At 40.9% G+C, this 27,101-nt stretch overlaps 1 protein-coding gene across 1 annotated transcript in view; it reads right to left on the bottom strand.

The window, feature by feature from the left end:
* The window catches only part of Gabra5 (gamma-aminobutyric acid type A receptor subunit alpha5), a 91,498-nt gene that overhangs the window by 39,382 nt on the left and 25,015 nt on the right, over positions 1–27,101 (bottom strand). The window contains exon 5 of the mRNA XM_035441392.1: positions 1,383–1,465. Coding sequence (XP_035297283.1) covers positions 1,383–1,465 — 83 coding nt within the window. The remainder of the gene's footprint in view (positions 1–1,382; positions 1,466–27,101) is intronic.

The raw sequence follows: 27,101 nt of genomic DNA, 5'->3' as shown, positions 1-27,101 counted from the left end.
TGCATGGGAGAGGGGCCTAGCCCTGTCCCAACCATGCCAGACTATGTTGACTCCTCATGGGAGACCTTACCTGTGAGGAGGAGTGGACTAAGGGTGGGCTAGGTGTTAGGTGAGAGGGTTGGGAGGGAGAAATGTGGTTGGAAGGAAAGTAAAATGAAATTAAAAAATAAATGGCAAAAATACCAAACCCAGGACCTAGTCAAAAAGATGCCCTGACTCTCAAAAGACAAGAAATTCACACTAAATCACATCATAAGTAATCTATCAAAGACAAAGAGATGTTTGAAAGGAGCAAGAATCAAAGTGACTTGAGCACACTCATGCCCAAATCTTTCATAGCGGGGTGGTGAATGCAGTAATTGTGGAAGCTTGAGAAGCCTGAATGATGTCACATGCACTTGGCCAAGAGGTAGTGAATGCAAGGTTCACTGTTTCCTATTTTTCAAGCTTAATCTAAAAAAAGACAGTCTGTTTTTGAAAATGCAACCTTAAACCATCTGCTGCACAGGTCGATAATGCCAGGCACTTTGAAGGCTAGAGCAGGAGGTCTACAGGGTTAAGGGTTGCCTGTAGAGAGAGCTCATGCAGGGCAGCCTGGGTTTCTTAGTGAGACTCGTGTAAAAATGGAAAATAAACAGAAAGCCCATGAGAAAGTACTTCCTAGCATGTTCAGGGCACTAGGGTGCAGGAAGAGATTAAATGAGAAGAGCCTTGGGTCATATGAGCATAGAGGAAAAAGAAGGCAGGAAGTTCAAGTCACCTCAGTTCCATCCCTCACATACAAATTGCCTGGAACCCAGGAATATCCACCAGATCTGAGAAGTGTTTACTAATGTATTTTGATTTGACTAGTTACTCAAGTAACACTGTCTTATAATTCTAGTGTTTTGAATGAGTAGGGACCATGCACATGAAAGACAAGATTACTGCACTTACCAAATAGTCTACAAGGGAGTCAGCATAGCAATGCAATAATAAAAAAAATTTTCACTGACTCTGTACTTGAAAGTGTGAGGATTGTAACCCGAGGCACAAAAAAAAAAAAAAAAAAAAAAAAAAGCAGCACAGGGAAGAGGGGCCACTTGCAAAGAAAAGCTGGGAAGAGGGGCTGCTAATACTGATATGTAAGGAAACACTTTCACTCCAGAGGTTCGCATTCTAGTCTGTTCTGTGTCTGCACACGTTACCAGCTAACCCGGATCTATGATGGATGCTCACACTTCCAGTTCTCATATAGACCACATTTGGAGGATTATAGACACCCAGAACCTCCAAATAAACCATATCCTACCACATATAGCCACAGACTGAGCCCAGTTCTAGATGAATATGAATTTCACCCCAAGGCACACCCATCACTCTTACACATGAAGATAACTTACAACTGCCAAATTTCAGGGGACAAGCATGGGCATCCATTGGGAAGTCCTCAAGCTGCATTGGGCACTCGGCAGAGATAGTCAGGCTGCAAAGTAAAAAGAGATGGTCAAATGGGCCTGCTCTCCATCTCATAAATCCATTTGCATTAAAATTTTGATAAATATCCTTATAAAATGGTCTAACTATTCCCACCTAAATTACATGTTTGTGCTGTAAGTGAGTGTCATTGGGAGTAAAAGGGTGAATCCAAAGCACTCAGGAACCCCGTGGCCTGATGTACGGGCCTGCACAATCATCACTGCTCATAAAGCCATCTCCAGTGTTTTTCCAATGATTTACCACTTCCTACCTCTTTCTCATCATCATCTGGCATGCTTTGCTTGACAAGGCCAAAAATATATTTATTTTCCTAAATACTTCACACATTCAAAAAATACAAATGTAAGATAAAATGTACAATCAAATCTTTACCAGAACCTGCTTTTTTCATTGCTTAATGGACCACAAAAAGAATTTGTATTGCAATAGCAATTTTCTGGGGCAACCTGATTATTATCCTTTTAATTCAAACCTACTCTTCCACATAAAAATGCCACTGACCACAATGCTGATAACCATGGCTGCTCATGGTATGACAGACATTGTGGGAGTGCTCTGGCCACATTAATTTCCATCCCCATGGTAGCATATGGAGGTCACCACAGCTACCACAGGGTATCACAGCTGGAGCAAGGCTCAGAATGTAAAGCTGAGTGGAGCTCAAGCTGCTGGCTTCTGCCTACAGAGAGGCTCCTATAGCATCTAGTGCCTAAATTATGAATGCAGGCTCTGCTCTGTAAAATGGTACGCTTACAGTTCTCCACAGTGTGTGGATGCTGAGGCCCAAACACAGTGGAGTGGGCCCACCACAGGTTTATGTGATAGAAATCGTTAGTGTGGTAGAATAGAGTAGCTGCAGCCTTTAAGAAGTGAGACCCAGAAGATGATGATTAGGTCACAAAGGGAACCACGTAAAGAAGGATTAAGTTAATTCTTCAATAGCTCCAGTAGTTCCTGCAAGAGTAGCTTGCTACAGAGTGCCAAGCTAACATTTGAATTTCTTTGGTTTTCCATCCCACCATGGGTTTCTTCTACACATCTTCCTGCCACTGTTATATGATCATCACAGAGACCTCACTAGAGAAGTGGCGCAGATGACCTAGGAATTTTCAGATTTCACAGCAAGAGCTAAATAAATCTCTTTTCTTTGTGTATTACATAGCATCAGGCATTTTGTTACACAAAGAAAACAACGGTACCCATGTTTTCATGTCTCTACAAAGTTTTTACTAATTCAGCAAAACTCTAAATTATACTAATGTGCTTATTTTCTGTTTCTTATGCTCTTTTCCATTATTTAAAATTAAATTAATTACATAAACTATGAAACCTTGGGCTTCCTATGCTTGTTGGAGCAGATAATAACCCATTGTTGTCCATTGCTTGTCATATTAAGCAGAGATGTTGTTCATGCTTACAGGATGCAAAAGAAATGCAAAAACATTCATTTTTTTGTCTTTATCACTTCCTTTTGTTAAAACAGATTAACCTGGTGTTTAATTGGTAACATCAATAACAGGTGGCCACTGGAGGCTGAATAGCCAATCTAGCCATTCACTGAACACACAGGATGCAAGTGCATGCCTGACAGAAGAAAACTTTCTTTTTTTTTTTTTTTTTGGTTTTTTGGGACAGGGTTTCTCTATGTAGCTTTGGAGCCTATCCTGGCACTCGTTCTGGAGAACAGGCTGGTCTCAAACTCACAGAGATCTGCCTGCCTCTGCCTCCTGAGTGCTGAGATTAAAGATGTGCGCCACCAATGCCCAGCTCAGAAGAAAAGATTCTTTGACACTGTTCTACAGGACAACCCCAGGGGAAAGCGTGAGTCACCAAGGGCCATGAGTACAGGGTGACCAGATATACTACCAGTTCTCATCCTCAGCTTCAGATGTAGCGATGGCTTTGAAGATGAAATTCTACACATACTCATAGAGCAGAGGATACACACAGAACCACAAACGTTCAGACAGGTCCCATTCACTTGACATTTCATCTGGTATATGTCATCCGGAGTTTTGCCATGTGTGTACATTCTGATTTTGATAAAAATGCATCTTTCTACATACTCTAGTAGGACTATCTCCCACATCACTAATCCCTCTCAGTCATGACTTTGAGAGACTAATTGTAAAACTCTGATGTGTATGATGTGCATGTTTGTCAGCACAGCTAAGAACCAACGGACTGGCCTTAAACCTTTTTAAAACTATTTTACAGGACTGCTAACTGAAATGAAAGTTTTCAGCTACACACTAGGAAAGGGGGATATTGTCAAAGACTGGAGTGGCAATGTATACAGAGATTAACTTACCTGAATTAGGAAAATGAGGACTTAAAAAGCACAGCCTTTGAGAAGAGTATCACATGACTATAAAGCTGCTGCCTGGTTGTTAGTAAACTAGGAAATGCACTAGAGAAAGGACCCATGAAAAGACAGACTCAATAATGGAACTGGAAGCCACATGACACAGAAACCGCACCAAGCAACATGTCACAGTGATCACAGGAAAGGAGAAGACTGTGGGAGTTGTGCCACTGTGGCCTGCACTTTGTCAGGAACACTGGGGTACCATCACTGGGAGCAGTGTGGCGGGAGAGGACCTACAGCACAAGAGACATCAACTAAGAGACCCAGTTCTATGCCACCCCTGAATGACATAAATGACATGAATGGCAACTTCGTGGTCCCCCTTTCCATGAGGTCATATCTGGAGATGATGCCAAGGGAAGGGCCTCTCTCTGGCCATTTTCATTTCAACCAGCCCTGCTAACTGGCTCTTACTCTAGCAAACCCATGGGTATGCAGGCTAGCTGGACACTCAGCTTCCCATTGCTGTCCATGTGTGCCTGCCTGCAAACATGGTGAGAACTGCAGCCCCATTCCCTATTCCTCTGAGCTGCTTTGGTTTTGTACATTTGGCCATTGTGGGTCTAGAACTTAGGATCTCTGTAGTTTATCTCCAGTTGTCAAAATAGATCCCATAAAAGTAAGACTCCCACCTTGGGTAATCTGTCCATCCCTGGGATATTTCCTCCCTGCTGCTGGCCAGGATCAGGGGCATAAAGGAGGACCAAAGTGCTCTAGTTGCCTTTGTGGGGTTCACTGTTCACTGCAGATGCTTGCTCCTGAGAGCTGCCCACCTGCAGAAAATCACTGTACTAGCACAGCTTAAAGTAGTATTTGGGCAAGAGATGCTCAATAGGAATCTTCTTTTAACATATTGTGAGAGTGGAAATGTCACATACATACTGCAGGGGGCAAAGGGGTCTGAAAAATGTGTGCAGAGACCAGTAGACAGGATTTACTTAGGTATGTTGTAAAGACTTTGTAAAAATGGTTCCAGCAAACCTATATACCACAGTGGTTTGTATAATACAACTAGCATCTTAGTAATTATTCATACCTTGTTTGTATAAAGTGCCTGATAATCAGTCTGAAGCCTCCGGACAGCTACTTCACCAGTAATGGTCCCTAACTGCTAACAGGTGGCAATTGTTTGAATAAACCCCTCAAGAGCAAATGCAATACATTTATATTTCTGCTATTTTTACACATTGACCAAATGGTCTAGGTTTGTCTAGATAGAAGGACTCTTCTGATCTGAGCTTTTGGACCCAGACAGAGTACACTAACAGGTAACTAAGTTCCACATGGAACCCAGCTCAAACCTTTTTATGGAATGGCTGACTGTCGTAGACCTATACAAAGCCTTAATATTTTAGCTACAGTGAATGAAGCTCAACGGGTTCAGAATCCCGCCTTTGGCTGAAAGTCACTGAATTTACTGGAAGACCCAAGCACATGGTATTTGTTTTCCAAAGGTCCAACGTCATTTTTACTTATAAATTCTGCTAAGTCAGTTCAAGCATTAACAAATGGGACATGATGTCTGCACAACAACTTAATTTTAAGAGAAAGAAAAGAGTGCTGTGCAAGTGAAGATCATTGTTCCCAATTGGTTTTATGTCACATTTGAGAGCTTAGGACTCCAAACTCACTAATTTGGATTCCTGTTTGGCCAGAGGATCACTCACATGTAAAAGGTACCTTAGTCTAAATAAACAAATCCCAGAATAACTTTATCATTAACTGTGTGATATTTGTAAAAAGTGTCAGGGCTGGAGAGATAGCTCAGAGGTTAAGAGTACTGGTTGTTCTTCCAGAGGTCATGAGTTCAATTCCCAACAACCACATTGTGGCTCACAACCATCTATAATATAGAGATCTGATGCCCTCTTTTGTTGTATAGAAATACATGCAGGCAGAACACTGTATACACAATAAATAAAATCTTTTTTTAAGTGCCTAACTTCTTTAGTTCAGTCTTCTCACTTGGAAAAGAAAGATACAAATTGATTTTGTAGTCTGAAAAACATAGTCTAAAACAAGGGTTAAATAAGACTGGAACTTCAATGACAACAAGATGACTAAAGACTAAAGACTTTCTTGTTTCCATGGAAATACTGCAGCAGAAGGTGTGCCAAGAAGAGGCAGATAGCATTGTAAACCTCAAGAAAATGCACAGCTCTCCCAAGCCTAGGACTAACCACCTCCTATGACAAAAGGGTTGCTGCAGATGCAATTAATGTAAGGTTCTCAGAGTGGGCAGATTGCCCTACATTGTCCAAGTAGACTGGTCTAATCCCTTGGGTCCTTCCAGAGGGAATGAAAGAGTGGGAGTCTCCGGGGAGATGCAGGGGCAGATGCTGATGTGAGAATAAGGGCAAGAGCTCAGGGATGCAGGTGCCTGCCAGGAACTGGATGGGACAAGATTCTCCTCAGGAGCTCCCAGAATCAAAGCAACTGGCCAACATCTTGGTTTTATCCCCAAGACACTTTTGTGACTCCTGAATTCCAGAAATCTAAGTCAACAGAAGTTGTTGTGTTTTAAGCAAATCCATTTGCAATAATTTGTTGCAGTACCAGTAGGAAATTGATACAAATTTGATACCCAGAAAATACATGTTACTGTAACAATGTCCTGAAAATATGGAAGTGATTTGGTAATGGGCAGACAGGGAAAGACTAGGTTTCCTGGGATGGATAGACTATGAATAACTAATGACTCTGCAGTGGTGTGGTGGTTGAGTGAGAATAGCCCCCATAGGTTCATGTTCGAATTTTTGTTTTCCAGTTGGTGGAGCTGTTCGAGAAGGATTACAGGGTATATAGTCTTGCTGGAGGAGGTATGTCACTGAGGGTGGGCTTTGCAGTTTCAAAAGTCCATGTCATTCCCACTTAGCTATTTCTGTTTCATGTTAGTAAATATGAATGTAAGCTCTCAGCTACTGATCCAGGACCACACCTGCCTGCCTGCTGCCATGATGGTCATGGACTCATTCTTTGAAGCTATAAGCCCCAAATAAACTTTTTATATGTCACCTTGGCCATATAATTGAAAGTAACTAAGTTAAGTGGTGAGAAGCAGGGGAAATGTCAGTGGCCACTGTTGGTAGAAATACGATATCTAAATGCCACCAGGAAGATTCTGAAGCTCCTGGAAACTGAAAAAGCAGATCCTGCTGTATGGTGGCAGAACACAGAGGTGAATAGCATCTATAGTAACAGGAAGGCAGAATTTGTACATGATTGTAGTAAGCTAATATAAGGCCTTCATCCCCATAGCATGGAAATGTTCCTGTGCATAAGAAAGGGTCTTTGTGGATGTGAATAGGCTGTCTTGAGATGGAGAGTCCATTAAGGTGGACCCCCAGGTAATCACAGAGCTCTTGGGAGAGAGAGGTGAGAGGTGAGACCATGGAGAAGAGCAGATGTATATGGAAGGTGCAAGCAGAAAACAAATTTGCCAAGTATCCCAACTTTGGCACTGGAAGCTTCACTTCTGACTCTGGCCTGCAATGCTCTGAGATATAAATTCATGCACAAATGCCACCAAGTTTGAGGTGACTTGTTAAAGCAGAATGGGGATTACAGAGTATTTGTCACGAAATAAAACTGGAGTGATGTCGGTAAAGGAATGGCCGGTTGAACTGTTAGGCAGCAGCCAACATGCTGGCGCTTTGTCATGCTGGCAGCTCAACCCTAGCACACATGTGAAGCAAGTCTTCTAGCACAGAGTCCCCAACACAACAGAAACTCAGACCTTGGTAATAAGCAGACAGCCTGAAGAAGGTGTGTGGTCAGTTACTGACATGAATGCCAGCAGGAACTGTGAAGAGAACAGATGATACACCCATACAAATGTGACTGTGACTCTAAAGGAATATGTGTGATATCTGGGGACATTTTAAATCTTCACTGAATATTTAATTATTGCTGTCATGGAAAAGAAATAAGTTAATCTGGTGATAAGAATTTTCTAGCCCTAAGTAGTCCTTATAAAGATGAGCCAAATACACAGGCAGTTTTTTATTCACCAGGATGCTACCCATTTGAACACCAGAAGGATCTGGAGATGCAACAGATATGATGCATCACACACACACACACACACACACACACACACACACACACACACACACACGGCTTGAATGTTCAAGGTAGCAGGACACATCTGATCTTAGCTGAAAATGCTGATGTGAATGAACATGGCCCTCCATGGAGTACTGACACCAGGACAAAGATTACCTTCCAGTTCTGGTACCTGGGGCCAGCAGCTCAGTCTCCATGTGTGTATATCCTGGCCTTCATTCCATCTTTCCCATACATTACTTCATTGTTATGGGAAAGATGGGAAGAAATGACATTTTTTTTCTCCTCTCACCTTGACCAACATTATAAACTTTTCTTTTCCTTCTGTTTTAATATAAATTAGATTTCAGGTTCTCTTAAGGTTGGAGTGTATTCAGTCACAGAACCAGGGCTCTGGTAACACAAAGATTTTGGTACTGTGGCACACACACACACACTCTGTCTCTGTCTCTGTCTCTCTCTCTCTGTCTCTCTGTCTCTGTCTCTCTCTGTCTCTCTCTCTCTCTCTCTCTCTCTCTCTCTCTCTCTCTCTCTGTGTGTGTGTGTGTGTGTGTGTGTGTGTGTGTGTGTGTGTGTGTATCATTCAGAAACACCAGCTCATGATAAGCCTGGCCCAATGCAAAATCAGGAGAAGCTCAGCATCCCTGTACTGCTGCATTCAGGAGGCAGAAAGCCCAATAGTACATTTTGAAAAGCAGAGCACACAAATGCACAGATTTCTCCTTAACAAATCATCAAGCCTGTGTGCTGTGGATATTGGTTCCGCAAATATTCCTGGAAATGTAAATCTAGCTTACAGTAGTGTGTTGAAGATAGGTCTCTTCCAAAGCTCAACAGCAATACAAAACTTAACTGTACTGCATATGAAGACTGGTAAGTCAAGAGTTTGTGCTGAAGCCTGAAAGTCATTCCCAGCTGAGTCAGCTCCCTACATGTTGCATTCAAGGTTTAGCATAGCTAATTTAATTATTTAATAATTTAATGACTATTGTAGATACACTGTAGCTGTGTTTGATCTAGCCCCAAACTCTCAGATCAAAGTCCTTGTAGAGGCCAACAAATGTCATGTCCTCATTAACCAGATTCAGAGCTAACCATGTTCCATCCACATCCACAGGAGGGCAAGGGATCAGAGCTAGAAGAATAAAATGCACACTGACCTACTTTACACACACCCAAATCTGAATTAGGTGAAAAGCAAGTTTCAAAACCATCTTAAATTGTTTTGGGAATTTAACATTCTCCCAGTTTTAAATTCTTACATTAAATAATTCATGCTTTCACTTATACAATTGTAGAATTCCATCATTTATAAGTACTAGATTCAGACATGTAATTCCAATACTCCAGAGGCTGAGGCAAGAGGATTGGGAGGTCATTGCTACCATGAGCTAAACAGCAAGATCCTGTCTCAAAATTTCTCTTCTCCTCCCAAACATTTACTATTGACATACCATAACTTCACATCATTTTTACAAATGTAGGACACAAATCCTACAACTTAAGTCAAGCCCGAGTTACAGAGTTCATGGGTTGTTCTGAGGACAATTGACTCATTTTGTATGCTTGGGTATAACAGGGATGTATGTGAGTCCAAGCATCAGAACTATACTGTGCTAAAAATGCCCATGGAGCTGTGCACAATTTATTTGTATTTTTGTTCCTCTTCAGCTGTTGGGGAGAAGATGTCAGCAATTCTTGTTTATGTTGGGAAAACCAGCATAAATGTCATCTGCTCAAAAAACTGGTGTGGTACTTAACCAAAGGGGACAAGATCATTGTGGGTCTATGTCAGTTAATGACTTCCTTTTGTTAAAAAGTACTGTCCAGAAGGCATTTTAATAATGGATAGCATAAAAATGTTTAATTTTATGTGTATTATATACCCAGAATTAAATATGCCACAATAGATAAAATGTGAGGAAATAAACAGAAGGCTGAACAGTAAATAATTGTTGCAAAACCGACAGAACACAAACGTGCAAATAATTTCCTTTCCGTAGGACAAACTGAAAGTTCAGCTTAGGAAACTGCATTTCTCTAAGTATAAAGCACAGACAACCAAAAGCACAAGCCAGAGGGACAAGCTTCCCCTGTTCACAAATCCAGAGCCCAAATCCCTGTGGAGATTACAAAGTATTGTTTAAAATGCCCCGATATAAAAGGAGGAGCACTAGGTGTGCTGCATAAAGGTATTCTTAAAACTCCAGGGAAGGAGTTGGAGACATGGCTTAGCATTTAAGAGCATTTACTGCTCCTACAGAAGACCTGGTTTAGTTCCCAAGCCACATAAGAGACTCACAACCACGTGGAAGTCCAATTCCAGGGGATCTGACACTCTGTTCTGATCTCCTGCATAAGTGTACACCATGCACTTTTGAATATCCCAGCACACACACACCCCCCCCACACACACATAAAATAAAAATTGACAACACTCTAGAAAAGAAGATGGCACCAATGAAACCTGAACATTCAGGATTCCAACAGTGTGTCCATTCATAAAAACAATGGCTTAGTAAAAGTTACCAGTTACTTAAAAAAGTTACTTAAAAAAATTCTGTAATTTACTAGGAACCCTACAACTCAGGGTGAAATTGCTTAATGAACTAAAAAGTACTTTAACCTCAGTAAGCAAGGCCTGTTCTCTAACTGCTATAGAAGTGGCCACACTCCGGTGCTGATGACTGGCAACACAAGCAATGTGTCCTATATTCTCAAAGAATGTTGGTACCACACTTTGCTCTGTTAAAGGCTTCTGGGTGACTAGTTCGAGAGCTGCCTTTGTTTTACCTGTACTAGAGATAGACTAAGTTGAGGTCTTCCTGGGCAGTGCTTATTCATTTGTAAATTTTTGCCTCAGGCACAGAGGTTAGGGATGAGAAGACACTCAGCAGAAAATCAGAAAACTTGGAAAGTAGAAGCTTGAAAGATCTGTGAGAGGCAAGGGCCATATAGTCCCCCAATATTCTGGGACTTATGGGACATCGTGCATGTCAAGGACTAGACACAAGTAAAGAAAGAAAGCCAGAAGACTGTTATCCAAGACATATAAAGAATTCACAGCTCACATTGAGTAAAATCAATTTTAAAATGTATTAAAAGAGCTTTCAACATAGCTCACCAAAAAAAAAAAAAAAAAATCCCTTGTTACTCCCTGAGCCAAGATACACTGGGTTAGGCCTAGGCCCTATCCCAAAGGATATGATAGACTCTGATGACCCACTATGAAAGGCCTCACCCTCCCTGGGGAACAGAAAGGATATGTGATAGGTAGGGTTTTAGTTGGGAGGGGGTGGTAGGGAAGGAGGGGAGGGAGTGGGAACTGGGATTGACATGTAAAACAATCTTGTTTCTAATTTTAAAAAAATCCCTTGGTGCCAAATAGGCATAAGATGCTCCCAATGAAGTCTCATTGTGGAAAAGCAAAGTAAAACAATGAGATAACATTGCAGTTACTAAGATGACCAGAACCCACAGTATCTATGGTACCAAATGCTGGGCAGGATCTGGGGAAGCAGGAGCTCTCATTCATCAATGTTGTGAACACAGAATGCTCCAACTGTTTCCAAGACAGCTTGGCAGCATTTACAGAACTAAACAAATTTACCATATGACCCAGTGTTGAGCTTCTTGGTCTTTATCTGAAAGCGCTGAAAATTCATGTCTACACAAATATCCCCAGGACTATTTACAGATGACTTCCTAATTACCAAGAACCAATTGCTAATTGGAAGCCACAAAGATATCCTTCCATATGTGAATGGCTAAACTGTACCCAGACATCATGATAGAATATTATTCCGTGCTATAAAGAAATGTGTTTTCATATCACAAAATACACACGGAAAAAACTCAAGTGCACATTCCTAAGTAGAATAAGCCTGCTGGAAAGCCTATATCTATAGATTCTAACTGCTTGGCACTCTCAGAAAAGGCAAATCTCCATATTTTATGACTCAAGTGTGTGGCATCATCAACAGAACATGGAGAAATCAGTAGGGACTGATCTGGAAGCTTCATCCCTTTCTCTAGTTGTCCCACTGCTGGAAGGTGCTATGCATAATGCTGGAGAAGAAAAGGAATCACCAGTCTTACCCACTTGTGAATTTTGTGAGCTAAAATAACAACTAACCATTGCACCATACACACAGGTGCAATGATAGCATAAAGGCCATGGTAATAACCAACTACTTTCTGATTGGATTCAAGGAGCCCATGCGTGGCAGTATTGTTGGGGCCAAGAACTTGTGCTTAAATAGGTCCTAGGCCTAGGATATAATTGACTACTATTGTTTTAATTGGACACACTAATAAACTGACTCCTAGTGACTTATTTATTGCTCTATCAAGAGATTAGTGCATCTCTCAAGCCTCATCAGAGAAGTTTCCTATGTAGTAGTTGACAGTGAGTACAGAGACCCATAAATGGGTTAAGCACAGAGAATGAGAAACTGCAGAATGCTCATGCCTAAGTGAGGAACCTATATCGTACACACACTCCTTGAGGCTCAGAAATAATCACAGAACAGGGGATGGATAGTAAGAGTTAGAGGCAGTGAATGAGTGCAAGGAGAATGTTTTCTTGGCACAACTGATGCCCAATTAGTTATGATATCATCCATGAGACTTGTATAAGCTTAAGCCAGTGAAAATCCATGGACCAGAGAGGTGGGCATAAAGTCCTACCATTAGCTGTGAGGCTGTTGATAACTTACAGCTACTGGGATTGGAAGAATTACTTTTCATTAAGGTTGTGAGCCCTGATAGTTCCACCATGTAACCATGAGTAGTTACACAAATTGGACTAGATGAGCGTTTGGGTTTTGTCTGTTTGCTTTGTTTTGTTTTCTGTTTTTTCTTGAACACAAAGTTGGGTGGATATCAAATGGAAGTTGGATCTGGGAAGAGTTGGAGGGGTGAATATGGTCAAAGTACAATGTATGAATTTTCCAAGAATGAATTAAGGTATTTTAAAAGAAAAAGAAAAAGCAAATTTAAGGAGATAATTAAAAGATAAGCAATTGTCAGGAGCCAAGGGTAGGCAGAAATGAATAAATAGGTGAGTACATATGATTTCTAGGGTAGGAAATTTCTATGTGATAGCATATTGCTTATGTGCTATTACAAGTTTGTTCAAACCCATAAAATAGGCAGCACAAAGTGTGAACTCTGCCATGGACCATGGGCCTGGAACTACAACATGAGCACTACTGTAGCTGCAGTGCCGCAGAGAAGACTGTGCCTCAATGGTCAAAGAAGCATGAGTAAATCAAATATATGAGTAAATAAAGCCATTTATTTTTTAAAAAAAATTAAGTTCAGTACTTTATCCTGTTAGTAACTTTTTGTTGCTGTTAGAAAATACCTAAGGAAAAACCATTTTAAAAGAGGAAAGATCTCTTTATGGCTGTTTCTGAGCTTCTGGCCCATGCTGGCTGTCTCCTTTGCTTTGGTTCTGAGGTGGAAAGGCTTGAGAAAACAGCTGCTCACTTCAGGGCCAGGAGGCAGGTGACTCAGAGAGGGAGTGTCCAGGAACAGGATGGATCCTTCAAGGCCCCACTCTTGTAAACTATGCTTTCAATCCAGGCCTTACCTCCTAAGTGACCTTCCAGCTATGGTTCAATCAAAGGACATATGTGTTGTAAAGGGACTGTAGCTGTCACAGAGACCATAGCAGCAGGCATTTGATTCAGCACTTATCAGTAAAAGGAATATGGAGTTGGGAGTGTAGGAGGTTTGGGATTCCATCCAGTACAGAACAAAACAAGAATTGCCCCCCCCAAAAGATTCATAGATTCTACAACTATAACACTGGGTAACTTGTCTTTCTGCTAATATGGAAAGAACCATAGTGGGAGTGAAGGCAGCTTACTCTAAAACCACCCAATTCAACGGCACAGCACAGCAACTTTGCCCCAGTGTTCATATTAGTCAGCTGGGTTTGCCATAACAACACAGATACTTTCTCAGCACTCTGAAGGTTGAGAGTCTAAGATGAAGGAGTCATAGCTTTGGCTTATAGACAGCAGCCTTCTGTGTCCTCACAGAGTCATTCCTCCGTGTGTGGCTATGTCCTTTTCTTTTCAAACAAGGACACCAGCCAGACTGGATGAAAGTTCACTGGTCAAGACCCCATTTTAACTTTCATTATCTCCTTAAAGACTCTGTTTCCAAATATAGTTGAATTTTGAAGTACCAGGGGATTTTAGGCTTCGATGTAAGAATTTTTGGTTGATAAAATTTAGAGCACAGTAGCTAATCCATTTTCCCTTCACCCATGGTACTATTTGCTTTCTGACATGACAAATGATGGTGCTGAAAAGGAAATAATGAATAAATAGACTTAAGTCAGTTCAACTGCAATTATTGGCTGATAACATTTTATAAGGGTGAAAGCTTAATTCACATGAGAAATGGTGTCCTATTCGTGCAGCTCTTATAAGATTATTTTCAAAGCTCTTTTTTTGCATTCTTTACAGAGACACCATTGAATTATTTGATTCTTTGAGGGTGACATTGACATGCATACACAAACAACACTTTAAAGGAAAGAATGGAACCAATTCAAAAGGACATCAGGGGTGGGGGCATAATAGGGACATGGGTCAGGAAAGAAGGGAGACAGGAAGGGAGAGAGAGAGAGAGAGAGAACATGTGAATTCTTTTGCAGACCCTACACCCAATGTGGCTAACAAGGATGAGTACATATCTTGTCTGAGCTATGAATTGTAAAATACTCCTTTCATTTGTATTTACCACCCTGGGAAACAGAAATTCTTTTATTTCCTTACGCCAGGAAACAGAAATTTTCTTTATTTCCTTAAGTGTTGGTATAATGGTCAGTGTTAACTGTCAGCGTGGTAAAATCTCAAATCATCTTGGCGATGAGCTACTGAGCATGCTGTGAGATATTACCTTGATTACATTAGCTGAAGTTGGAAGACCCACCCACTGGGAGTGACACTATTCCCTTGGCAGGGAATCCTTAACTATGTATAATGATGAAGAATGTGGCCTGAGCTTTAGCATATATGCATGCATTAATGTTATCCTCTGGCTACAGACATAATGTGCCCACTGCTTCAAGTCTGATGCTGTGACTTCCCATCCATAGCGGACTGCAACCTAGAGCTGCAACCTACATAAACCCCTCCCTAAAGTAGTTTTGGTCACAATATTTTATATCCCAGCCATAGATAGGAAATTAAGATAGACATGGGAGTTAATTAGCGGCAGACTGAGATTTCAATTTATGCAGAATAGTTTCAGACCTTGGACAGGAATAAGAGTGGGATAAAAACTTTACAAGGATTTTGTAAGGAATCCATGATCTTGCCAACTGGTGTAGAATCTATATTCAGAAAGAATCTGAGAGAAACTGGGAGAGATTATCAGACCAGCAAAGGTAGAACACTCCAGAACTGAGAAAAGGATCACACATGCCAAACAGATGTCCATGGATACAAGCCATGAGTAAGAGTGTCATCTGGTAGATGGTAGAAGGAAGAGAGAGTCACATGTCCTATGGCAGAAAAAAAAAGAATGCAAGGGCCAAGAGACACAAAACTGGCTGACTAATGTAACTATCTGCCAGCAGCTAGGACATGAGAGGGACTCTAGGCTATTTAGAGGAGTCTACAGAGAACGCATGGAAAGTAACCTACAACCCAATAGACATCACCTGGACCTTAGGTTGTTTTCTGATCATGCTGGTGGCAGCAGAGGTTAGACATTCAGAAATAAGTGATTGTTAAATAAATCCATATTGATACCAGGAAGAAAAAAAAAAAAAACCAAACCAGTGGCCAGATCTGGTAACTGGTTCTTTGACAAGGTCCAAATCAAAGTTCAGTTCACTACATGGTGGCACAAAAAAATGCTCAGGAATCTTGTCAGGAAGCATGGCACACACAGAGTCCAGAACCAGTACCAAGAAAGGTACAGAAAGGGCAAGAAATGGTCCTAGTGATGAGAGACTCCAGGAAGACAGGGGTTCAAGCAACCTACAATGATGAGAGCCAAGGATTTGAGTTGAGTAAACAAAGGGAAAACATGATTTAAGCAGGATATCCTTGGCCTGACTAGGCTAGCATCTGTGACAGGTAGCAAAGGAAGCACAAGGGGTAAGGCTCTGCACCATCACACTTAGAGTCCAATGCCATCCTGACCTTATGGCTGAGAACAGAGAAGAAAAGCTGATAAAGCTGTTTGTTGATGAGACCTGGGCTGCAGGGAGAGGTATATGTTCCAAACACTCCCCTAGCTTTCTATAAGGTGACCAGTGTTAAGGGCTGGGGAGACTCCAGGGCAGAGCACTTGCCATTCCTATGGCCCTAGGTTCCATCCATAGAAACACAAAAAGGAAGCAAAAGCATTCAAACATTCAGAGAGAAGTGTAATAGTTACCCACAGATCACTCCCAGGCAGCTTTTCATTTTGATATCTTTTCCCAATGCCATGTATTGTTGTATAACACACATGCCTCCAGATTACAGGGGTCTTGACAAAGTCAAAACCAGGCCACAGATTCACAGAACCTGCACATGGCTGTCTGGGGTAGGAGTTCCTCTTTTGGTTTCCCTGTTTTTCCCTCTGTCCTCATGACCTCTTGCAACTACAGCTACTCCACGGAATTCTGAGAGAAAATAGTTGGGTATGAGGACCTGCCAGGCTTAGGAGGACCTTTATGGGCTATGATTTCCTCAAGGGCCAAACCAAGCAATTTTTGCTGCACACAGGGCTCCCTGGGGTGTCTTTACTCTCCATATTCTGTCCCATTTCTGACTATTCCTTGTCACCTTTCCCAAAAACACCCTCCAGCAAACATGAATGTGACTTTATATTGATTTCTGTGGCTGTATGTACTTCTGGACATGCTGGCCATTATGTCCAGAACACCCTGGCAGCTTTCCCATCATGTCATTGTTCATTGCAGCATTGATGTCTCCCTGGGAACTCACCCTGCCCTTCATTCACAACTGAATCCACAGTAAGCCCTCTGTCACTGGGACCTGACAGCTGGGCAGCCAGCCAGGCCCCAGACATACTAAATGGAAGACTTTCTGACGTGACTAAATGGATGGAGCAGGGAGCAGGGATATGAGAGCCTGGAGCAAGGAAAGGCTGTGAAGGGCTGCAGCAACGAGAACCGGGTAGAGAGGCAGCTAAACCAGTGTTCCAGTGAACAAGTATTTTTTTAAACCTGAACTGGCAGACAGGCAGATCATCAGCCTGAAAGGATATCTGTCTCAGGAGATGCAAGTTCCTTCCCTCAGTGCACAAGCAGGCATGTGTGCACACACATACACAGAGTCACATATCTGTACGGAGGCATCAACCATACCATGCCACATATCGACATGCATTTTCTTATTCGAACATGCATGTACAGCAGCCACCTGACATACCCTTTGCTTATTCAAGCACTCATAAACAACACAGATACACAGACCTGTTTATACATGCCTCACACATTACACTCAACTACACATACCCATACACAGATCCATACATCCACATATAGCATATACCATGCACCACAAATGCTCATACACCACAACACTCACTTTCCCACATACCCCACACACACACATATACTCACCTACCTATCCCTACACTCACCATCAGCTGGTTCCTACTCTAGTCATCCTCAGTGATATGTTCTCAAGCTCAGCACACCATCAAAGCACAGACTAGGGAAGGTGAACAGAGGGGCTGCCTTCCAGTATTCTGAGCATTTTAGGTTACCTAGCTGGACAGAACAGATTGTTTGCCTTGGGCTGATGGCATACAGTGGACACAGGTATACTCCTGAGGTGAGTCATCGCTCAGCCTTTCTGGAAAAAGCTAGCAATTGTCACTTATCACTATCTAAAGGGTCTGTAATAGCCCCTGACACATGCATACTGCTGGGGCTCAGTCCCTTCAGGGAAAGGTCTTCCTGTGTACTCTCTGTGAAGCCAAACACAAATGTCTACTTGGAATGTGCTTTTCCCTGTGCTGACAGTTTCTTTTAGCTATCTCACAGACAACCTATGTAAAATTGAGAAGAGAATTCATCTCTGTCATTCACTTGTGAAAGCCTGGCAGCTTCCAAATGTCCCTGTTTCTCCCTCCCCTCCTTCCAGGCACTACTTTGGGGAATTGCCAATATTTTGAAGCCAGCATTAATTTTGACACCACTGACACACTGACTGCTTCACATCTTCAACAAGTCTTGTCAGCTCCCCAAAGTGCAAACAGACATGGTCCCTTTCTTCCATGTCCCTGGACTCTGCCTTTGCCTCTTGTCTGGATGCATCTTCCCAGTAACTGCCCCTTGGAGTGCTGATCCTGCAGGCCATTATCTCCACAAAGCAGTGGGTTCCTTGCTTCAACCCCAGTGCATGTCAATCAATGCTCTCTCTCACCAGCCTAGCCTGCACGCATCACAAAGGAGCACAATTCTGTACCCCCATGATTAGCCTCCTCTTACCTACCCAAGGTTGTGTCTTCTCTTGGGCCCAGTAACAGGAAGCCTACTCCAGGAAACCTTTCCTGGCCTCTCCCAGACCAAAGGGCATCTCCTCTTCTCCTGTGTTCTTCCTATGTTTGAATTCTGTCAGTCAGAAACAACCCACGCTCACTGATTGGCCTTACACTGTGTGGTATACTGTGGGAGAAGCCAGCTGGGAAAAATAAGCCAGCTTCAATAATAGAAATTAGCCAAGTATGATTTTCCCATTAGGTTCCTGTGAGAGGATTCAAGGTTTCCTGGCCACAGACAGGTTTAAAATGCTTTAGAAAACCCCTTCATGTTAAAGCATCGAAGCTTTAATGTCCCTCAAATACTGTAAGACTCCACTAAAGCCTGAAATGCCCTTTGATCCTCAGGTATTTGGCTTTTGTGTCCTCCCAGGACTAGCATAAAGCCACTGGGACTGCTGTCTGGGATAGGTGTGTATGGCCATGATCAGGGCTTGATTCTCAAATTTGCCTGAATTTCCAGTGGAACTATGTGGAGTGACATTCATTCCCTTGAATGCTCTTCCCAGTATGGAAGCCACTGTTCACATCTAGGGGCTGGCTGCTTGGCAAGTAATGCCAGGGAACAGAGCCTCTTGTTTTACTTAACTTCAGTTTTTAAATGTTTATGATTTTATTTCACTCTGTTAAAATATGTGGGGGGTGGGTATGGGCTCTTGAGTGCAAGTACTCTCACAGGTAGCAGAGGACACATGAGGTTGTTAGCTGTCTGATGTGGATGCTATGAACTAAACTTGGGTTCTCTGCCAGACACTGAGCCATCTCTCTAGCCCCATCGTTAATTTTTAAATTAGATAGAAGATTGGTTTTACCACATGTAGGAAAACCAGCAAAAGCAAAGAACTCGAGACTCAATTTTTTTTTAAGAAACACGATACATGGTGGACCCTAAAATCTCCTGATCAGCATCAGGGACATGCGTAGCCATTTTCAGGTGAATTTCAAAATCTCACTGCTACTATTCCTCTGATCATTTAGCTGACATTTATAAGTCATCTCAGGCACAGGAGACAGGATGGAATGCAGAGCTATGCATGACATATACTCAGTGATTTCCAACTACTAAAAGGCCTAGCCATATCCTTCATTAGTTAAAAATTCTTGAGCCACATTATTCTTTTTTCTCTACAAGAAGGGAAGATGACTATTCAGCAACCTTTGACCTTGACCCAGAGGTCTGGTGTTGCCACTGCCTGGGAAATAGGCACAGTCTGGCCACACAGCAGTGGGGGCCATGGCTCCTGGAGGTACTCTACAAAACTCCAGCATCTTATTTCCCTTGAAAGCTCTTTGGTGATCTAGGCTGCAGTGATGCATGCTCAGCAGCCTGCTCCTGAAGCTGTCCTACTTTCCCCTCAGTGTGTGTACTGACAGCACCATCTAGTGGCATTGATTTTTCAGTCCTGATGTCTAAATAGAGCAACACTATCCATTGGTGTCTGGGGCATTTGTTAATGTAGAACAGGCAGGTGGGCTACTAGGTTTTATGGATGAATGGTTGCCTAAAGTTCCACTTTGATCTATTTACCTTATCTGCGGATGGATATAGTGCTGTCACAAATTCTTCCATGAATTTGTATTTCTGAAGCACCTGTTGCATAACAAAACCAACAGTGTAAGTTCTTGTAAATTAGTAAGCAGAGCATCTCAAATGGTCCCTTCTGTTCAGACAAAACTGGCTGATAGGGCATTTTCTTGTGAGACTGAGGCTGATAGCCTGAATCTGAGACCTTCACGACCTTGGGACTTAATGGCCACCACCTTCTCTCCCAACAGAGATTCCTTGGAATGGATGGTGGACTCACAATACACCCAGAATCCGAGTCACATTTTTTTTCAGAGCAAGAAATATATATTAAAAAATTAGAATATCCCTTTTGCACATCTTTTTCATTGAATATAAACTCTAATCTTCATACAACTGGCAGAAGCTAATAACCCATCAGGTTTGTGAATGAAATAATTATTGCATGTTTCTGTGTGGTTTTGGGTTTGTGTATGTTTGTGTATGCTTGTGTGCCTGTGTGTCTTTATAGTTTTGTATATTTTTTCAATGTTTTGTGTTGCATACCTGTATATGTGTGTTTTCAGAAACTGTGAGTTTGGTGACATGTGAATCATTGAAGAAGTCAAAAAGGAAATTAAAAACTTCTTAAAATTAATTTCAATGAAAGTACCGTGTATGAGAACTTTTTTTAAAAGGATAAATTGGAGGGAATCATAAGAAGAAAGTTTATAGCTATGACTGTCTATATTCAAAATCAGGTGTCCACATCAATAGAGGGAGCTACTATAGCTTTATAGAGAAATCTGGCACTAGGGAATTGTACAGAGATCCACAAGGATGACCCCAACTAAGAATCTAAGCAATAATGGAAAGGCTACTTTAAATGCCCTTCTCCTATAATGAGAATGATGACTACCTTAAATGCCATCTTAGAGCCTTCATCCAGTAGCTGATCGAAGCAGAAGCAAAGATCCACAGCTAAGCACTGAGTCAAACTCCTGGAATCCAGTTTCAGAGAGGGAGGAGTGACCAACAAAGGGGTCAAGACCACTTTGGGAAAACCCACAGAAACAGCTGACCTAAGCAAGTGGGAACTCATGGACCCCAGTCTGACAGCTGGGGAACCAACATAGGACCAAACCAGGCTCCCTGAACGTGGGTGTCAGGTAGGAGCACTGGGCAGTCTATGGGGCCTCTGGTAGTGGAAACAGGGTGTATTCCTAGTGCACAAATGGGCTTCGGGAGCCCATTTCCTATGAAGGGATACACAGGGAGGGCCTAGATACACAGGGAGGGCCTAGGCCCTCCCCAAAATGTCTTGACAGAAATTGATGATCCTTCATGGAAGGCCTCACCCTCCCTGGGGAGTTGATGGAGGATGGGATGGAGGGGTTGATGGGGCATGGGAGGATGGGAAGGAGAAGGAACTGCTTTTGCTATGTAAAAGAAGATTGTTTCTAATTTAAATAAACTTTATTTAAAAAATCAGGTGTCTAGCAGAGGATTGGGGGGGGGGTGTCTATGCCCGTAATCCTAGGAGTGGAAAGGCTGGGTCAGGAGGGTTGCCATTAGTGTGAACCTGTGCTATATACACAGTGAGAACCTGTTTCAAATACAAAGCAAAATGAAAATCAGAAAGATTACAAGAAAATCATGTATAAAGCACTTCAAGTTAGTATAAAAAATAAGCCAAACTTAAGGCATTAGAAAGTAAGAAATGAAGTCAGAATAATAAAATGAAGACAAAAAGAAAAACACTTTTTGAAGACTCAATAAAAAAACTAGCTAAAAACAAAAACAAATTAACCAGAAGACAGCGAAGATCCAAATAATTAAAATTAAGCATTTTATTACTTTACTACAAATATCAATGAAAACTACAGAATCATTATACTTTTTTTTTTGAAAAACAACTGGAAAATCTAGAAGAAATGAGTAAGTTTACACTTATAACCAAAATTAAATCAAGAGGTTATAAATAATTTAAACAAGTCTATAGTAAGCAGCCTATTGAAACAGTAATAGTCTTTCAATGAAAAGACCCCTGTCCCACCCTACCCCCCTCCCCCCAAAAAGAAAAGGCTCTATATCTTGCTTCAGAGGAAGCTGCAGGCCCAGGTAGGGGATCAGGTGTGATTCTCATTAATTCCCACAGGCATTGGCGAATTCCACAGCTCAAAACAAAAGCTGCAGACATAGGTGAGAGACCCCAGCTGACAGAGCAGTACCTGCAGCTCAATGGAAGACACCAGAGAAATACTCCAGCCTAGAACATCAGTTCCACATACAGAAACAACACATCAGCCCTACTGGGACTTACTCCCCCACCAAACACTATAAAGGCCACCATTGAAGGCAAAAGGAGAACTTGAATTTCTCAGCTAAAAGAGCCCAGATGAATTCAGTCCAGGATTCTGTTTTCTCTTCAAAGAAGAACTAATACTAATCTCCTCAAATGAGTCCATAAAAAAGAAAAAGAAGAAAGTCTTCCAAATTCCTTGAGAAGTCAGTATTATCCTGGTACCTAAACCAGAAAAAGTCCCAATTTTAAAAAGAGAATCATAAGCTAATAGCCCTGCTGAAACACAGCAGAAAAATTATCAATAAAACATTTGCAAGCTGAAGTCAAGAATATATCAAAAATATCATGCACCATGAACAAGTTGACTTCATGCCAAAGACATAGAGATGGTCCACAATGTTTAAATCAATGAACTGAATCACATCAATACATTTATTGACATAAATTGCATAATAATCTAATTAGATGAATAGGCCTTTAAGAAAATTCAACATTACAGCATGCTAAAATTTCCTGGAGATACTACAGATACAGTGGGCTTATCTCAACATAAGAAAGACAATATACAGCAAGCCACCATCCAACATCTTGCTAGATGAAGAAAAACTGAAAGCATTTCTATTAAGCTCAGGAACAAAAACAGGGTGGCCGCTTTCCCTGCTTCTGTTTAATATGATACTTTAAATCTTAACTAGGGCAATAAGACAAGAGAACAAGAAAAAAAGTGATAGGAGAAAAAGAAAGAAACCCAAAATATTCTACCAGAAAAATTTCTATAACTGATGACAATTTCTGCAAAGTGACAAAATTAATGTGCAAAATCAGCAGCCTTCCTATTGCATCAATGACAAACATTCTGAGAAAGATACTAGGAAACAATCTCATTTACAACAACCTAAAAAATATCTTGGAATAAACTGAACAAAGGAAGTGGAAGACTTGCGTAAGGAAATTTTCACAACACTGAAGATAGAAATTGAAGACACCAAAAGATGCAAAGACCTTCCATGTTCATGGATTGTCAGAATTAATATTGTAAAAATGGTCATTCTATCAAAAGCAGTCTATACATTTAATAACCCTCACCAACATTCAGAAAAATTAAAAACAGCCGTCTTACATTTCATGTGGAAACACCAAAGAACAACAAGAGTCAAAACAATAGTGAAGAATAAAAATACTGCTTGGGTGTATCACCATTCTTGATTTCAAGTTATACTAAAGAGCTATAGTATAAAAACATCATGGTATTTGCATAAAAAGCCAGACATTGGCCAATGGAATAGCATTAAGGCCCCACATATAAGCCCATACTTCTATAGCCTCATCATTTTGACAAAGATCTAAAAACTATACATTGGAAAAAGACAGCATTTTCAATAAGTGGTGCTGTGCAAGCTATACAGATACATGTAGAAGAATGCAACTAGATCTTGAGTTTCATCTCTCCACTCAACCCCAGATGGATCAAGGAACTCAACATGTAAACATAAAACCCAGCATCTTGATTCTGATAGAGGAGAATATAGAGACTGTGCTTCAAGTAACAAGGACGTTCTGAACAGGACCCTAGTAATGCAGGCCTGAAAATCAACAATTGGTAAATTAAGATAAATGAAATTCAGCAGCTTTAGTACAGCAGAGGACACTATCATTCAAGTGAAAGGCAGCTTACAGAATGAGAAAACCTTCACTAGTTATGCATCTGGCAGACAATTGATATCTAGAATATACAAAGAACAATAAACAATCATCAGATACTACAGACTGTGAAATAAAAAGCCAAGCGCCAGAATGGGTTACCTTTACTTCAGTTGTCCATCAGTGGGGTACCACAGACCCCTCAAACTTTACAAGCTATTGTTATTGCTCTTGGTTAAGACTTGAGTGGAAAGACTATTATTGAAGATACTACAACCTGAATCATAAGACATGGTGCAATCAAGCTGGTGCTGAACTGAAGGTTTCATCTTTACTGGCTAGCTTTCATGGTGCCCCAAGTGTCTATGCATAAGACTGAAGGAGAAAAGTCAGCAACAACCTTACCCAGCTCTGAACTTTCTCACTGACCCAGGGAGATATGCTTATTAGTATAGTAGTGGTTTGAATGTTACAGGAATAAGAAACCCCTTTCCAATTATATTTCAGGTCCTTTGCTTATGACATTAGACTCTGTCAGGTGCCACCAAGACAAAAACCTATGGCTGGCTAGGTCATAGATCCCATACAGAACTTAGCATTATTATTGTGGTAAATGAACACAGCAATTGACAGTCCTCTAAGTTCTTATCTTTATAACTATAGATCACTGCATCTCTCAACCTTCATCAAAAACAAAACAAAACAACAGCAATACCAAACACCTTCTTTCTTCAATAGATGGGAATTAATTCAGAGGTCTACAACCAGTCAATGTGCCAAGAATATACTGTAGAGTACCCAGCTCTAAGTAGGGCATCTTTATCATGCCCACCCCTCAAAGGCTCGGGTATGATTGTGGAAGAGGTGGTGAAACATTGTAAGATCTAGGGCAAGGGTAGATATGGCAGCTTTAACAGCATTTGCTGGACACAAATCTCTGGCTGTTAAACACATCATCTCTCAGAAAGCTGGAACTATTATGTACAAGACCTGCACAAATTCAAGCCAGCCAAAATTCCAGTGTGAGATGAGAGGAGCCTGTGTGTCCCAGCCCTATCTGAAGAGCCATTAACAGCTGATGGCTGGTAGAGAAGAGATGGCCAGTTTTCTTCAGGAATGAGTCTCCTGAGAGTGGCTCTATGCTTCAATAAGCAGTTCCACACCCAGGCATAGGTGGGCATCACTTATTGGTCTCAGTGAGTATTTTAAAAAGAGAAAGGACATATGAAATTGTGAGGGGAAAGTGGTGAGTGAATAGGAAAGGAGTTGGAGAGGAGGGGATTGGGAGTAGATTTGATCAGAACAGTTTCTATGTATGTATTAAATGAAATATTTTAATGCTAAGTACTAGACAGATTTCTTGCTGAATTCTACCAAAACTTAAAAAAACAAAACAAAAAAAACTAAGCAAGGATCCTCAACTCTTCCAAAAACAGAAAGAAAAGGAATACAAAATATATTCTATGGAGCCAGTATTTACCTGATACTCAATGCAGATAGGGATATAAGAAGAAAATAAAGAAAAGCATAAGCCAACTTAAATATTGAAAATTTCCCTTGCGAACCAAGTTCAAGAAAATATTAAAAAGAACATGCACCATGACCAAGTTGATTTCACTCCAGAGATGCAAGGATTGTTCTATGTATGCAACTCAATAAATGTTATAAAGAACAAAAGTAGACATAAGGACAAAATATCACACAGACCTCTTGATAGGTGTAGAAAGTTCTCGTAGGAAGTTCGATATAGTTATAAGAAAAAAATCCAATATAGAAGAAACATATCTTAACCCCTCTTTAATTTTTTTGTAATTTATATTTTATTTATATTAGAAGCAAGCTTCTTTTACACGTCAATCTCAGTTCCCTCTCCCTCCCCTCTTCCCTGCTCCCTCAGCCCCTATCCCCAACCTTTTCCCCTCCCCAGGAAGGGTGAGGCCTTCCATGGGGGATCTTCAAATACTTTAACCCTTCTTTATAATAAAGGCTACATCCTGAAAACCTGTGGTCAGCATTATACTGAGGGAAAGTAAAACAATTTCATCTAAAATCAAGAATGAGAAAATGATCTGCACACTTTTCTCTCTTATGTGATACAGAGCTTAAATTATTAGCTAGAACAACAAAGGCAAACGATGGAAATAAGGGATATGAATAAGAAAGGAAGAGGCCAACTTGTCCTTCTATTTGAAGGAGGCATGATCTGCTTTAAAGACACTGTAGATTCTTCTACAAAACTTGGGTTTCATAAATACTTTCAATGAAGTAACAGGTGCAAAATGAACATACAAAATTCATCATCTTTTCTATACACTAATAAACTTGTAAAGGAAGGAAGAAATTAGGGAAGGAAATCCCATTCACAATAGCACCAATAAATAAGACACCTGGGAGCAATCCTAGGCAATGTGATGAAAGACCTCAAAATGAAAACTTTAAACTACTGAAGAAAATTTAAAGAAGACACTAAAAGATGGGAACACTCCCATATGTTTTCATGGAATGGCAAAATTCACAAGTGAAAACCACTCTCTTACCAATAGTGATCTAGATTCAGTCCCCATTAAAATTCTAATGGCTTTCTTCACAAAACTAGGAAAATACTTTAAAATTGGTTTATGGAAATATAAAAGTCCACCGATAACCAAAGAAATATCAAGTATAAGGAACAGTGCTAGAGGTATCACAATACCTGATTGTAAATTATTCTTCAGATTCAATGTAACAAAAGTAGTATGGTGCTAGCCCCACATAGGCATATTTCATATGCAGTAGAATAGAGACTCCAGAAACAAACACACACAGCTACAGCCCCCTAACTTTTGACAGAGGTGTCAAAAAGGCATCAGAGTCATCAGAGACAACAGAGATTCTTTAACATATGGTACTGGATAGTTCCATGTCGAATGCACCGAGACCCATCTTACACAAAAATCAACTCAAAATGGATTTAAGACCTCAATGTAAGGCATGAAACTTTGGAACTGCTGGAATAAAGCATAAGACAAACATTTTCAGATAAAGAATAGTCAAGAGCTTTCTGGGAAGAACTCTAACCATTCAAGTAGTAACCCTCAGAATTTAAAAACTTATAAGTGCATAAAATTAAAGACCTTCTCCACAGAGAAAGAAGCAACAAAAAGGTGAAAGGCAGCCTAAAGGTGTGGGGAAAATCTTTGCCAGATATACATCTGTCAAGGAACTAATACCTA

This window comes from Cricetulus griseus, chromosome 3 (genome assembly GCF_003668045.3).
Source record: "Cricetulus griseus strain 17A/GY chromosome 3, alternate assembly CriGri-PICRH-1.0, whole genome shotgun sequence".
In the NCBI taxonomy this organism is placed as follows: Eukaryota; Metazoa; Chordata; class Mammalia; order Rodentia; family Cricetidae; genus Cricetulus; species Cricetulus griseus.
Note: the sequence above shows the minus strand (reverse complement) of the source record. Positions and strands in the feature narration are given on the sequence as shown.